At 44.8% G+C, this 15,233-nt stretch overlaps 1 protein-coding gene across 1 annotated transcript in view; it reads left to right on the top strand.

Annotated features, from left to right (window-relative positions):
• The window catches only part of CCDC170 (coiled-coil domain containing 170), a gene marked incomplete at both ends in the record, with an annotated part of 68,971 nt that overhangs the window by 24,689 nt on the left and 29,049 nt on the right, over positions 1 to 15,233 (top strand). Inside the window, 1 exon segment of the mRNA XM_080700148.1 lies at positions 6,564 to 6,881. Within this exon segment, the coding sequence (XP_080556274.1) occupies positions 6,564 to 6,881 (318 nt within the window).

The following is a 15,233-nucleotide window of genomic DNA, read 5'->3' on the forward strand; positions in this document are numbered from 1 at the left end:
GGGCTGATGTCACTAGGCGGTAGATCTCATGGGATGATGTCACTAGGCGGCAGATCTCATGGGATGATGTCACTAGGCGGCAGATCTGATAGGATGATGACACTAGGTGGTAGATCTCATGGGATGATGTCACTAGGTGGTAGATCTCATGGGATGATGTCACTAGGCGGCAGATCTGATAGGATGATGTCACTAGGCGGCAGATCTGATAGGATGATGACACTAGGCGGCAGATCTGATAGGATGATGTCACTAGGCGGTAGATCTCATGGGATGATGTCACTAAGGTGGTAGATCTCATGGGATGATGTCACTAGGCGGTAGATCTGATAGGATGATGTCACTAGGCGGTAGATCTCATGGGATGATGTCACTAGGCGGCAGATCTCATGGGATGATGTCACTAGGCGGCAGATCTCATGGGATGATGTCACTAGGCGGCAGATCTCATGGGATGATGTCACTAGGCGGCAGATCTCATGAGATGATGTCACTAGGTGGTAGATCTCATGGGATGATGTCACTGGGCGGTAGAGCTTATGGGATGATGTCACTAGGCGGTTGATCTCATGGGATGATGTCACTAGGTGGTAGATCTTGTGGGATGATGTCACTATGCTTTAGATCTCATGGGATGATGACACTAAGGCAGTAGATCTCATGGGATGATGTCACTTGGTGGTAGATCTTATGGGATGATGTCACTAGGCTGTAGATCTGATGGGATGATGTCACTAGGCAGTAGATCTCATGGGGTGATGTCAGTAGGTGAGGTATATTGTCCCATCACTGACGGCATACTACCTAAGAGAGGAGAATGTGTATATGCGTGGGCGACTTTGATTCTGTTCATTTCTATAAAAGAGTATTTTAGCTGAGGGACAGAACTGGAAGGAAGATCTGACAGATGAGTGGCAACTATGAAATAGTGCTATCATGGAAAAACTGCATATACATTATTCTTCATATTTAGTCATCTTTCTTAGAGACATATCCTTAGGACTGGAACTGCAAGGTTAAGAGCTTTATGCATATTAAATATTTTTAGGTATTTATGCCAATAAGGTATGCAAAAGCTGTGCTTATTTGCCTTTCTACTAAGAATGTGTGAGAGTGCCTGTTTGGGGGAATTTCTGGGTTTATTTGTTAATCAAAACTACAGTAGGTAGAGCTAATTGGCTGATTTTTTTGCCTTATAAAACTTAGGGTTGAAGGAATCAAGCTCAACCACAGGCTTCACCCTGACCATAACCAGCCATCGGACCTCTGAGGCAGCTCAATGTCAGAGGTGTCTAACCCATGTAATAGCTGATAATAACAGGACTCAGTGGTGTTTTAAAAACACAAACCTTTGAAGGGTTTTCATTATTTCACAGAGACTTACACATTTACTTTGGAAGCTAAATTGAATACCTTAATTATATTATTACTTTTTTGTGGCACTGAAAATTGAATCCAGAGGTATTTTATATGAACTACACCCCTAGCCTCATTTTTTTCAGTTAATGTATGTATTTTTCTTTTTTCTTTTTTTATTAATGCATTGTATTCATATATCTTAATGAGATGCATTTTTTTTTCAATTTAAAACAGGGTCTCAAGCTGGGTGTGGTGTCACATGCTTGTAACCCTAGCATTTGGGAGGCTGATACAGGAGGATCTCGGGTAGCCTCAGCTACTTAGGCCCTCTGTAACTCAGTGAGACCCTGTTCCAAAATAAAGAATAAAAAATAGGGCTGGTGGGTGTAGCTCAGAGGCAGAATGTCCCTGGGTTCCATCCCCAGTACTGCAAATAAATAAATAAATAAATAAATAAATAAATAAATAAATAAATAAATAAATAAAAACAGGGTCTCACTCAGTTACCGAGAGCCTCACTAATTTGCCAAGACTGGCCTCAAACCCATGATCCTCCTGTCTCAGTCTCTCAAGTACTAGGATGACAGGTGTACACTACCATGCCCAACAGCTATATTATTTATAAATGTTGTCTTCAAAAGTTGCAGTGAAGCAGTCTATTCATTGCCTATGTGAGTCGGACTGATCCTAAAGTTTTGTTCATTATAAACATGCGTTTTAAGTGACCAGCCTGCCCTCATTTGCAAATGCGATTTCCTCTGTGGAGGTCAGGGTGGTTTTGAGAGGAGGAGGCTCCTGTGTCTCGGTATGTGTCAGTGTGGTCTGACAGCAGTCTCAGGCCTTGCCAACAATGCTCATGTCACATCACTGTACCCTGCGCCTCAGCATCCTTGAGGTAGCCATGCAACCAGACCCCGGTGTGTTGGCTGCTCCCGATAGCTCTACAAGTAATTGCATTTGCAGTCTGAGGACATCTGTTTTCAGCGGACCAGCCCAATGCCCCTGAATCCCGAAGCAATTAATCAGAGCGCTGGGGAGGGGCATTCCCAGGGTGGGCCACTGGCTCCACGCAAAGAGAGCTTGGAGTTGGCAGGGCTGAACCTGTCCTGAAAAATGAAGTCTGCGTGCTCACGGGCACCGCCGTGTTCTGTGATTGCAAACTACTTTGCATTAGCTGTTATGTGTGCGTGCTTAGGCTGGAAAGAAGAAATGCTCTGGGTTTGGTGGAGGGGGAGTATGGCGGTCCTTGTTTCTTAGTCAGTAAAACAACAGTGTGATACCCAAGTAGAATATTTTCTCCTGGGTGAAATATCCTAATTGTGCAAAGTATTGAATACTGAAGATTTCAGAATTGGAGTATTTCAAATAGACGGTTTATGAACACTATTCTCCGTCATCGAACAACATAAAAATAAAATGAAAAATGGAAAGTACAAAACTGATGACTTTAAATACAGTCTCTTGTCTTCAGTTGGCCCTTGGTTAGTTTGCCTCAAATCGACAGCAAGTGAATTGTACTCAAGCACCTGATCCACCTCTGAGTTATCCCCTTAGCCCTTTTTATTTTTACTTTTTTTTTTTTGGTGGGGCTGAGGATGGATCCTAGGGGCATTCAAACTCTGAGTTACACCCCTTGCCCTATTTTTCTATTTTTTATTCTTTATTTTGAAACTGGGTCTCACTGAGTTGCAGAGGGCCTCACTAAGTAGCTGAGGCTGTCCGTGAACCGCGATCCTCTAGTCTCAGCCTCCCGAATGTTGGGATTACAAGCGTGTGCCATCATTCCCGGCTATTTTTTTTATTTATTTATTTTAAAATAGAGTCTCAAGCCGGCCGTGGTGGCACACGCTTGTAATACCAGTACTTGGGAGGCTGAGACAGGAGGATCTGGGTTTGCAGCCAGCCTCAGCTACTTAAGCTGTCTGCAACTTAGTGAGATCCTGTTCCAAAATAAAAGAATAAAACGGTAGGTCTGGGGATATAGTGCAAAAGTAGAAGTCCTCTGGGCTCAATCCCCAGTACCACAAAAAACAAAAACAAAACAATAACAAAACAGAGTCTCAGTAGGTTGCCAAGAATCTCGCTATCAAATCTACAATCCTCCTGTCTCAGCCTCCCAAGTACTGGGCTTATAGGCATGAGCGACCATGCCTGGCTCTCCATGTATATTTTTTGTGTATTTGGAGGGGCTTTTGTAGATAATTGTAAGTTACAAATATCACTCATTTGACCATGGGAACTTCCTCCTTTTACATTACGTGTTTCCTTCCAATCTAAAAATTAATATGCAGCCTTCTATATCGGCTCAGAACTCCACAGTGATGAGAATTCATTTTTATTCCTGTATCATTGAATTTGGGGCTTCAGTTTTCCCAGCACACGGGACTCTGTAGTTTCTAAGTAAAACCCGGGCCTATTGATTACCACCAATGATAATACCAGTTACTCTGATTGAGCAAGTGGGCAGCTATTATGTGACTGTCTGAAGACAAATCTGTAAACTGTAAAACATTTGTATTTTTGGATAGAGTGTCCTCAATTCTGCTTGAAGGGCCATAATTTAATTGGCAGCAGTAGCAGCAGCAGTGAGCTCTCTCTACAGTGCATGCTAGTTTGGAAAGAGAAAGAGAAAATGAAGGCCTTGGGAAGCGGGGCCTTCTGCAACATGAGCGCCGTGTGAGTTACATCTCTGCAAAATGTAGCTTTCTCACCGGGCGTGGTGGCGCACGTTTGTAATCCCAATGCTTGGGAGGCTGAGACAGAATGATCGCACAGGTTCAAAGCCAGCCTCAGCTACTTTAGTGAGGCTCTCAGCAACTTAGTGAGGCCCTGTTTCCAAATAAAATATAAAACAGGTCTGGCAGTGTAGGCCAGAGGTAGAAAAGCCCCTGGGTTTCATCCCCAGCAACACACACACACACACACACACACACACACACACACACACACACACACACAAATACAAATGCAGCTTTCTCAAACCACCTCTCCACTAAGTAACTCTGCTTTCAAATTAATGCTTGTGATGTCCTTGATTTTTTTAAAATAAGATTTTTTTTTCCCCTAAAAAGATGGAACTATCGGTTCAGCTACCTTTTTTTTTCTGTCTCCAAGCTGTTGGTGGAGATGGATATCTTTTTAAAACCATTTCTAATGCCAAGCTGGGCGTGGTGGCGCACGCCTGTAATCCCAGCGCTTGGCCCAGCGCTTGGGAGGCTGAGATAGGAGGATCACAGGTTCAAGGCTAGCCACAGCAACTTAGTAAGGCTCTCAACAACCTAGTGAGACCCTGTTTCAAAATAAAAAATACAATAGGTTTGGGGGTGTCTTTTAGAGATAGAATATTCCTGAGTTCAATCCCCAGTTTGGGAAAAACAAAAATGAAAACAGTTCTATTGCAAAAAAAAAAAAAAAAAAAAAAAAGATTACATTTCAACTAGCAACCTAGAACATTCCCAGCTTATTTAGAGAGTATGCAGTTCTATATGAATTATTTTTTGTGTCTTTTGCCCTTAACATATTGTCTTTAATTTTATAAACCAAGACTTTTTTTTTTACCAGTTAAAATCAGCTGCTCAATCTTACTTGGTTTGAAATTATGTATTTTATAACTTGATATTAACAAGTGATTACAAAGTAACTAAGAGCCTGGCATGGTGGCACATGCTTGTAATCCCAGTACTTGGGAGGCTGAGACAGGAGGATCGTAGGTTCGAAGCCAGCCTCAGCAGTTTAGTGAGGTTCTCAGCAACTTAGTAAGACCCTGTTTCCAAATAAAATATAAAATAGGTCTGGAGGTGTAGCATGGAGGTTGAAGGCCCCTGGGTTCCACCCCCAGTAACACACACACACACACACACACACACACACACACACACACACATAATTTAAACTGGGCATGGTGGCACACATTTGTAATCCCAGAATTTGGGAAGCTGAGACAGGAGGATTGTGGTTTGAGGACAGCCTCAGCTACTTAGTGAGGCCCTTTGCAACTCAGTGACACTCTGTTTCAAAATAAGAAATAAAATATAGGGCTAGGGGTATAGCTCAAAGGTAGAATGCCTCTGGGTTGCATCCCTAGTACTGGAAAAAAAAAGTAACTTAAAAGATACTCCTTTGCACCATGCCTATGGCCCAGCATTATTTTATGCCCTGCATTATATTTTCTTAATATAATAGAATATTCTTTCTCTTGTTTGGTACTTGGGATTGAATCCAGGGTGTCCTATTTCTATGCTTCACCCCATCCCTATTTTATTTTTTATTTTGAAACAAGATCTCACCAAATTGCTGGGGCTGGCCTCGAACCTGCGATCCTCCCTGGCTCAGTCTCCCAAGTCCTGTGATTATGGGCATGTGCCACGGTGCCCAGCTTCATTCTTCAGGATTGTTCTTTTTAGTATGATACTCTATCTCCTACTCTCAGCCTGCCTACCCACCACATGGTTAGGCATTGCTCTCTTCTTTCTTCAGGTCTATACATTTTAGTTTTGTTTTTATTAGACAAGGAGATACATAGTCAATGAATATTGGAAAAAGGTCTAGCTCCCCTTTCTGGAATGATTTTTTTTTTTTTTTTGGTGAAAATGCTAGTCCATTTCAAAAACCAAGATTAAAGGGCATCTTTATTCAAATGATTCAATAGCTTCACGGTGGGGAATTTACAGTTAAAAATGGAATGAACTTGTTTTTTTATAGTACTAGGAATTGAACTCAGGGCCATTCTACTTCTGAAAAACACCTCCAGCCCTTTTATGTTTTATTTTGAAACAAGTGCTTGCTAGATTGTTGAGTCTCACTACATTGCTGAGGTTGTCCTTGAAACTTGATCCTCCTGTCTCTGCCTCGGGAACAGTGAGATTACAAGCACTTAGCACTAACACCTAGAACTCATTAGAAAGCAAGGTAGGCGCCGGGCGTGGTGGCACACTCTTGTAATCCCCGAGCTTGGGAGGCGGAGACAAGAGGATTGCGCAGGTTTGAAGACAGCCTCGCTGGTTTAAGAGATCCTGTTTCCAAATAAAATATAAAATAGGTCTGGGAGTGTAGCCCAGAGGTAGAAGGGCTTCCAGGAACCCCAATACCACCAAAAAAAAAAAAAAAAAAGAAAAAAGAAAGAAAGAAAGGTAGGTGAAGCGGTCTTCCGTGTAGGTGTGGCCGGTGGGCTGCTAATGTTATTTTCCCCACTCTGATCATTTCAGGACCTCCTCGGTGCTGTAGAGGCCAAAGAAGCTCTTGAAGGAGAAGTTAAGGTTTTCCAGGAGAGGCTGCTTGCTGGCCAGCGTGCCTGGGATGACTCGAAGCAGGAGCTGGAACTCCTGAAGAGAAGCTCTTGTGAGTTGGAGAGGGACCTGAAGGCCAGTCGGGACGCGGCCACAGCCTGGCAAAGCCGCAGCTCCTCATTCAAGGAGAAAGTCGCAGGGCTCCTTGCGGGAGGCCGGGGCACGACTGTGCCCTCAGAGGACGCCATTTTGGAGCGGATTCGAGAAATGGGCAGCGAGGGAGAGAGCAGGAAAAGGGTGAGTGCCAGCTTCCTCCGAGCCACAAACTGTTCCACCAGCGTCCTTAACGTGGGCCTCCCTTGGCTCAGCCAGAGGTGTCCTTTAAACGTGGTCTCAGTGCTTTCAACTAGAGCTAGGCCTTCAAGGCCGGGAGTCCCGGCGGTGGCTGTGACTGAGCTCTGGAGTCTCTGGCTGCCTGAGACTGTGGCTTCTGGGGTTGTTTCCCCGTCTTGCCAAGAGCCAGTGCGAGCTCATTAGCCCCTTATGGCTTGGGTCGGCTTTTCATGACTGTGACTACAGCGCCCCAGGAGGACAACTCAGAGGAGGAAAGGTTTATTTGACTCTCAGTTTCAGAGGTTCAGTGCATGGTTGGCCAGCTCCAAGGGGAATCGTCAGGGCGGCCGGGCAGGGTGTTGGTGAGTTGCTCAGCAGTCGGGGGGGGGGGGGCAGAGAGAGAGACAGAGAAGGGACCAGGGGTGGGTACAGCCCCCAAGGCCACACCCCCAGGGACCTGCCTCCTCCGCCACATGGGAGCTGTGTTACCATCTAGTAGATCTATTCAGATTATTATGTTACCACCTAGTAGATCTATTCAGATTATTACATTACCACCTAGTAGATCTATTCAGATTATTACATTACCACCTAGTAGATCTATTCAGATTATTATGTTACCACCTAGTAAATGTATTCAGATTATCCATCAGTAACTTATCCGCTGATGATGTTAAAGCCCGGATTTAATGATTTCACCTGTGGAGATTTTTGTATGGCCAATACATTACATTAGTTTTTCCAGGGGATATTCTATACGCAAGCCACAACCCGTATTGCTAATCTAAAACCCTGGGTCCAATGTGCTTTTGAATTCAGAGTTTTTCTTTTCTTTTTCCCCCCCAGAGATTAGGAAGGTAAAAGTATAGGGGAAGACAATAGAGAAGCAGCCTCACACAGAAACAGTGTTTGCAAATAAAAAAGGGCTGCAGGTACAGCCCAGAGGTAGAAGGCCCCTGGGTTCCACCCCTGGTACTACCCACATACACACAAAAAAAGATGTGGAAGGGCTGGGGTGTGGCGCATAAGTAAGCTCACAGCACTTATGTAGCCTGTGTGCGGCCCTGGGTTCCATTCTCAGTCATTTGCACATACAAAAAACAGTGCGCATTTCAGTGAGACCATATTTTCGCTCGTCTAGTTCATTTCACTCCACGTACTGCCCTCTGTCCATCCATGTCATAGCAGAGAGGGAAAATGGCTTACTGTGGGAAATAATGTATATATCGATTCCTTCCAACATAGTCACCATTTTATATAAATCTTACAACTTCTCTTTGTACATACACGATTTTACTAAAAAATAAAACGAATCTAGAGTTGCATTTGTAAATTTCCTTTAACCATCAAAAATGTTAAATTACCTTTAAAAAGTCTCCCAAATCCTGCACATTCTAGAAGCAGCCATCCTGGCTTCTCTGGCCAAACACAAGCTATAAAATGTCCACATCACACTGCTCCCGTGCGGATAATCATTTAAACAGTCTGGGGTGACTGCTAGCTCCGCGGAGTAAGGCTTTCTAGAAAATAAGACTGTGTTGTGTTGTTGTTGGTAAAATTAAGCACAGACTCCCACCCGGTAATGTCTGCACCTCTGAGAACACTCCTTCTTTCTCTGGTGATGGAGGCATTTGCCGGAGGAAGGAAATTATTTACAGGAAAAACTTCATCAAGTTATTAACTGTGATAGAATCCTTCAGACCTCAAGACTTTTCTTCCTCTTCATCTTACTGCTTCTTCTGTGCTTTCAAGAATTTTTCTTTCTTTTCTAAAACTATTTTAATTCCAGCACGTGGACCAGGGCGCACAATCGCCAGCGTGCTGTATATGTTTATTTTCTAAAGCAAAATGGTGTAAATTGGTTAAGCCGAATATGCCTCTCCTCACTCCCCAGAAAAATCAGAATGATTCAGAGTCTCTTGAGCGCCTTTGTCTGCCTTTCCAACCCTGTAATTTTTTTTCAACAGCTGCCCTTCCTATTTAAAAGCCTGAAATGAATCATATAGCTGGTGTCTTGTGTGACTCATCTTCAAGTAAATTCGGGAGAAAATGGATTTCGCATATTGTCTTGGAAATGTTTTTGAAGAATGGGAGCTTTACAAATTGATGAATTCGTTTGTGGAGGAGGCCGCGTCCCCTGCCAGCTGCCATGGCTACGCGCAGCCGGTGTGGAGCGGGACGGGGCGCGGGCTTGGCCCGGCAATTTCTCCCCCTTCACGTTCACTCCTACCTGGCTTTTCTTGTTTATCCCTTTGCCATCCACTTTCCCGCTCCTGAATTTGCAATTTGCAGGTAATTGCGGACACCCGCCCACACACCCTCAGCTAGCCATTCCCAGGGTTCTGGTTCTTTGCTTTTTTTTTTTTTTTTTTTTTTTTTTTTTTTTTTTTTTTGCTTCTGGCAAAATTTAATTTTCATTTTAAAAGCTTTTCTGCATCTCAGAGCAGGGGTTTCTCAGCCTCGGCACTGTTGACATTTGGGACCAGGTCATTTTGTTGTTGCTGTTGCTGCGGGGACTGTCCTGCGCGCTGTGGGATTTAGTGGCAGCCCGGCCTCTCCCCATTCAGCACCAGTAGCAGCTCCCTCCCCAATTTGTGACAAGTGCAGGTGTCTCCAGGCCTTACCAGATGTCCCCAGGGCGCCAAGTCCCGCTGTCCCCCTTGAGGACCCCGTCCTTAGAGGGATAATTCACTGCTTGGTTTCTAGGAGTCTTAAATTTCTTCTTTCACAATGGTGGAAATTAGCAATATTTTTAGATTTTTACTTTAGAGGTTTTTTTTTTTGTTTGTTTGTTTTTGGTGTGTGTGTGTGTAGTAATCCTGGGGATTGAACCCAGGGCCATTCTACCTTTGAGCTACAGCCCTATTTCATTTTTATTTGGGTACAAGATTGTGCTAAGTTGCTAAGTTTCTCTAAGTGGCTCAGCCGCGTTGCTGAGGCTGGCCTTAAACCTGTGATCCTCCTGTCTCAGCCTCCCAACTACTGGGATTACAGGTGTGTGCCACCACACCCAGCTACTTTAGAATTTTGAAGTACATTTTCTTTTCCAACCTTAAGGTGTTTTTTTTTTTTTTTTTTTTTTAAACAGACTAGCCATTTGGATGAGAATTGATTATGTGAAGGGAAGATATGACCATGAACATTTTCTCAGTCTCCTAATTTTTTTTTTTTTTTTTTGGCACTGGGGATGGAATCCAGGGGTATTCTACCTCCAAGCTACACTCCCAGCCCTATTTTTTTAGCCTCCTTTATTTTTGAAACAGGATCTCACTGGGTTGTGAAGGGCATTGCTAAGTAGGCTGAGTCTGTCTGCGAGTCGCGATCCTCGGGTCTGAGCCTCCTAAATGCTGGGCTTACAAACTTGAGCCACCACGCCTGGCTCTAATTTTGCATAGATAGATTCACGCCAGCTCACACACACTGGCCTGCGCAGTCTTTCTCTGCTTTAGGCACTTTTCAGGCTTTATTCCCTTCACTGAAAACTCTTATTCTTGGGGCTCATCAGGAGTTGGGGGTATCCAGCTTGATGCCCTAAAGAACCCGAGAAGAGCTCCTGATCCTCCTAACCCTCTTTCTCATCTCAGAGCCCAGTAATCATTCTCCTGCTCGGTCCTTGATCCTGTGCCATCCGCTGAAGCAAACACTTTTTCTAGAAGCTCCAGTCGACTTTTAGAGTCACGTCACTGTACAAAATTGAGCTCTGTGGTCAACCGTGGTCAGCAGGGTGTCTGAACCGGGTAGGACTTTAGCCTTCCCGGCCTCTCGACCGCATGCGTTTTCTAGTTGCCGTGACAAAGTACCATAACCAGGAGGCCCCAGTCACAGAAATTTCTATTCGCAGTTCTCGGAGGCCGAAACTCAAGGGCCGGTTCCTCCTGAGGGCTGTGGGAAGACTCTGCTGCCTTCCTCCCTCCTCGCTTGGCTTCCAGGGGCCTCGGACATCCCTGGGCTCATGCAGGATGTTCTCCCCATTCTTGTTGTCTTTGGTTGCCGTTTGGATCTGCAGTGTCCCCCAAATGAGCGATGTGTTGAAGCCTCATCTCCAACATGGCAGGATTCAGCGGGGGGTCATGGCTGGGGCAGGGGTTGCTGGCAAGGTGGCCTGGAGGATTGTGTTGTCGCCCACCCCTCCCCTCCTGCTCTCTCTTCTCTTGTCTCCCCTCCCCCTCTCCTCCTGACTTGGAGCCAGCTGCCCCTGGACTGAACCTCTGAAACTGGGAGCCAAAAGAAATCCTTCCTCCTGGAAGCTGTTCTTGTCAGGATTTTGGTGGCAGCAATGAGAAGCCAGCTAGCACATCTTCCTTCCCCTACGTGTGACTGTCTTCGTGGCCAAATTTCCACTTTTTATAAAAGTCATGCTGGATTAGAGCCCACCATAATGGTTTCATTTTAACTTGATCATCTCTGTAAAGAGCTTGTTTCCAAATAAGGCCATATTCTGAGATACTAGGGTGCCTCAACATGGCGGGGGGATGGCTACCCAACTCAACCCATCACGGAGGCTGACGGGCACGAACAAGAAAGGGTGGGGCTGGCCAGTCCCCACAGCTGGGCGCATGGACCAGCAGGAGGAAGGGGAATTTGGTTTATGTTAAGTTCCTGGCACCTGATAACTTATTTTAGATATTCCCTACGTGAGAATTAAACCTTGAGCAATCAGAAAAGAGTCCAAAAGGCGCCGGTCCTCCAGTGACCCAGGAGGCTCTTTCTTTAGTGGAGAGCTCTTAAACTTGTGTTTAGTCTAATCTTAGGGCAAAATGCTTCTCTGTGAAATGAACAAACCCTTGTCCTTGGGAAAGGACTTAACTCTGGTGGGGCATGGTGACTTCGCTTCCAGATATCGCTGCTTATTCTTGAATTAGTGTTTACTATAGTGTCTTTATATTTATTTGTTTAAGAAATTGAGATATGTATTCTTTTTCTTTTGTATATGTGGTACTGGGGATTGCACCCAGGAGGATTCTACCTCTGAGCTACACCCCCATTTATTTATTTATTCATTCATTCACTTTTTTTTTGTTTTGAGGGGATCCTAGGGGTTGAATCCAGAGGCATTCTACCTTCAAGCTACACCCCCAGCCCAATTTTATTTCTTATTTGGGAACAGGGTCTCATTAGGTGGCTGAGAGCCTTGCTAAATTGCTGAGGCTGGCTTTGAACCAGTGATCCTCCTGTCTCAGACTCCCAGTACTAGGATTAAAGCATGTGCCACCACACTGGCCTTTTTTTTTTTTTTTTTGAAATAGGGTCTCACTAAATTGCTGAGGGCCTCACTAAGTAGCTGAGGCTGGTCTTTAGCCTGCAATCCTCCTTTCTCGGCCTCCTAATTACTGGGAGTGCAGGCGCATACCATTTTGCCTGGCTGAGATATTTATTCTTTATGGTACCCATCCCCATTCTTTATATCTCTAACATGGAAATCCCAGGTACATTTTATCCTGCAGAAAATCAGGTATATGTTAACAGATGCTACTAAGAAAAAAAGAAGAAAAAGCTTATTGTTTCTGTAGACATTTTTGGTATGTAAAGCAACACGTGCTTACAGTTTGGGTGGGACACGTGTGTGCTCACCTGGCCCTTGCATTTGGTGTTCCTAAGAACTGGGCCAGATGGGAATGCTAATTTGTTTGAATAAATTTTTGTAAATTTAGCTCTGAAAAAACCCGGTGGTGCATATGTACAGACACGTAAATAAGCTTGCGAAGCCAAGTTCTGTGATGAGGTGGAGAACGGGGGTTCTTCTCTGTGGCCACCTCTCTAGATCCCAGAATTTTGGCATGATGGCCAAGAGAGATGCTGTACGTTGAACCATCCACATATTCGTGTTTTGTTTGCTTGCTTATTTATCTAGTTTTTATTTTTGTGGTACTGGGGATGGAACCCAGGGGCATTCTGCCTCTGAGCTATACCCACAACCCTATTTAGAAACAGAGTCTAAGTTGTGGAGGGCCTCGCAAGTTGCTGAGGCTGGCCACAAACCCGCAGGCCTCCTGTCTCAGCCTATCAAGTTCTAGAAGTCCAAGTGTGTTCCACCATGCTTGGCTATGTTAGTGGTTTTAAATGTTAAACTCTGTGGGGTCTTCAAGGTTCCCTGGAACACTCTTAGGTCCACACAGAATAAACATACAGGCGGGATCCTCTTACTTTGATTCAAACATATTTGACCCTTACAGAAATACTTGTTCATTTTCTGTGTGTGTGTGTGTGTGTGTGTGTGTGTGTGTGTGTGTGTGTACTGGAGATTAAACCCAGGAGTGTTCTACCTCTGAGCAGCATCTCAGCCCTATTTTTGTTTTATTTTGAAACAGTGTCTCACTAGGTTGTGGAGGGTCTTGCTAAGTTGTTGAGGCTGGCCATGAATCTACAATCCTCTTGTCTCAGCCTCCCAAGTACTGAGATTGCAAGTATGTGTTACCAAGCCTGATTCCAGAAAGACTTCTAGTTGACAAAAAGTATAAAGTTAGTGTGAGAATTATGACATAAAGGCAATTTCTGAAAGTTTCCTCACTTCTTCTTTTTTGATACTGGGGATTGAACTCAGGGGCATTGTACCTCTGAGCTATACCCTCAGCCATTTTATTTTTGATTTTGAAGCAGAGTCTCACTAGGTTGCTAAGAGTCTTGCTATGTTCTGAGGTTGTCCTCAAATCTTTGATTCTCCTATTTCAGCCTCCCAAGCGCTGGGATTACAGGCATGTACCACCAAGCCTGGATGGTTCTTTATCTCTTTAAGGCAAGGGCATATGATTGGGTGAACCCACACCCTGGAGCAGTAATACTGATGACAGACACTGACGTGTTGTATTGAACTTTAGCTGGGTATAAAACAGACTTGGTGTAATGCAATAGGAATGGGGCTTAGCTTGATATGGCACATAGGGTAACCTACAGAAAAAAGCTGCCATGGGACAAGTTCCCTGAATGCTGTCTCCCTCGGGAGCTCGTCATATTACCCAAGGTCTAAGGCATTTCTGGCCCACAGGAGATGTGGCTTTGCATGGGAGTCCAGGTAGGAAGTGAAATTCACTACTCAAATGATCTAAAGAAGCTCACGAATCATCTGTGAGTTTCAGAGAGTTTAATTACTTCCTTCAGGTCACACATTGGTAAGCAGGATGGTGGGGGCTTGAAACCAGGGCTCTCTGACTCTGAAGCTCCTTCCCCATAGCGTGGTCCAAATCAAGAAGGCTTTTAGCTGGGTATGGTGGTGCACGCTTGTAATCCTAGCATTTGAGAGGCTGAGACAGGAAGACTGTGGTCCACAGGCAGCCTCAGCTACTTAGTGAGGCCCTTTGCAACTCAGTGAGATCCTATTTCAAAATAAAGAATAAAAAATAGGGTTGGGGGTATAGCTTGGAGGCAAAATGCCCCTGGGTTCCATCCCTAGTACCGCAAATAAATAAAATAAAATAAATAAAAAATAAAAAAGAAGGCTGCTTCTACTTTGTGTGGTGGTGCACATCTGTAATCCTGGTACTTGGGAGGCTGAGACAGGAGGATAACAGATTGAGGCCAGCCTCAGCAACCTAGTGAGGCTCTCAGCAACTTAGTGAGACCCTTTTTCGAAATAAGAAAATAAAATAGGTCTAGGGGTGTAGACCAGAGATAGAAGACCCCTGGGTTCCATCTCCAGTAACACACACTATCACTCCTCAGTCTAACAGATTGACATTGCTCAGCGTCATGTTGGGATAGAGTCCTTCCTTCCTTCCTTCCTTCCTTCCTTCCTTCCTTCCTTCCTTCCCAGGGATATTCTACCTCTGAGCTATACTCCGGCCCCCTTTAAAAATATTTTTTTGTTTTTGTTTTGAAATAGGATCTTACTAGGTTGCTGAGAGTCTCAGTAAGTTGCTGGGACTGGTCTTGAACCTATGACCCTCCTATCTCTATCACCCAAGTACTGGGATCGCAGGGATGTGCGACCAGGCTCAGCTCTTCATGCTGCTCTGTATGGAAGGCTTTGGTGTCTTGAGGGGGCTGCTGTGGCGGGGTGGGGGATTGCAGCGCTCCCTCTCCCTAGCTGAGGCTTTCTGCATCTCTTCCTCTTTGGGCTCATTCTCTGTGCTGTGGAATAGGAGCAGCGTTGGAGGCTCCTCAGGTGTGAGCCGGCTCCCGGAGGCGGCAGCAGCCCAGGGACCTTGTTTCCTGGTGTCTTCCCCTAGTTGCTGTGTGTGTTGTCGGGAGGCAAGCTCACCACTTCCCTTGCATTAAGATCAGACCTGTTGTGAGTAAGCACTAAAAGTCTCAGAACTTCCTGTTCTGGAATGACATTGAAAATTTCCTTGGGAAAGAATTCCTCAACTGTGGCTCTGAACA

The sequence above is a fragment of the Muscardinus avellanarius genome (assembly GCF_963383645.1).
Source record: "Muscardinus avellanarius genome assembly, chromosome: 8".
NCBI classification, from domain to species: domain Eukaryota; kingdom Metazoa; phylum Chordata; class Mammalia; order Rodentia; family Gliridae; genus Muscardinus; species Muscardinus avellanarius.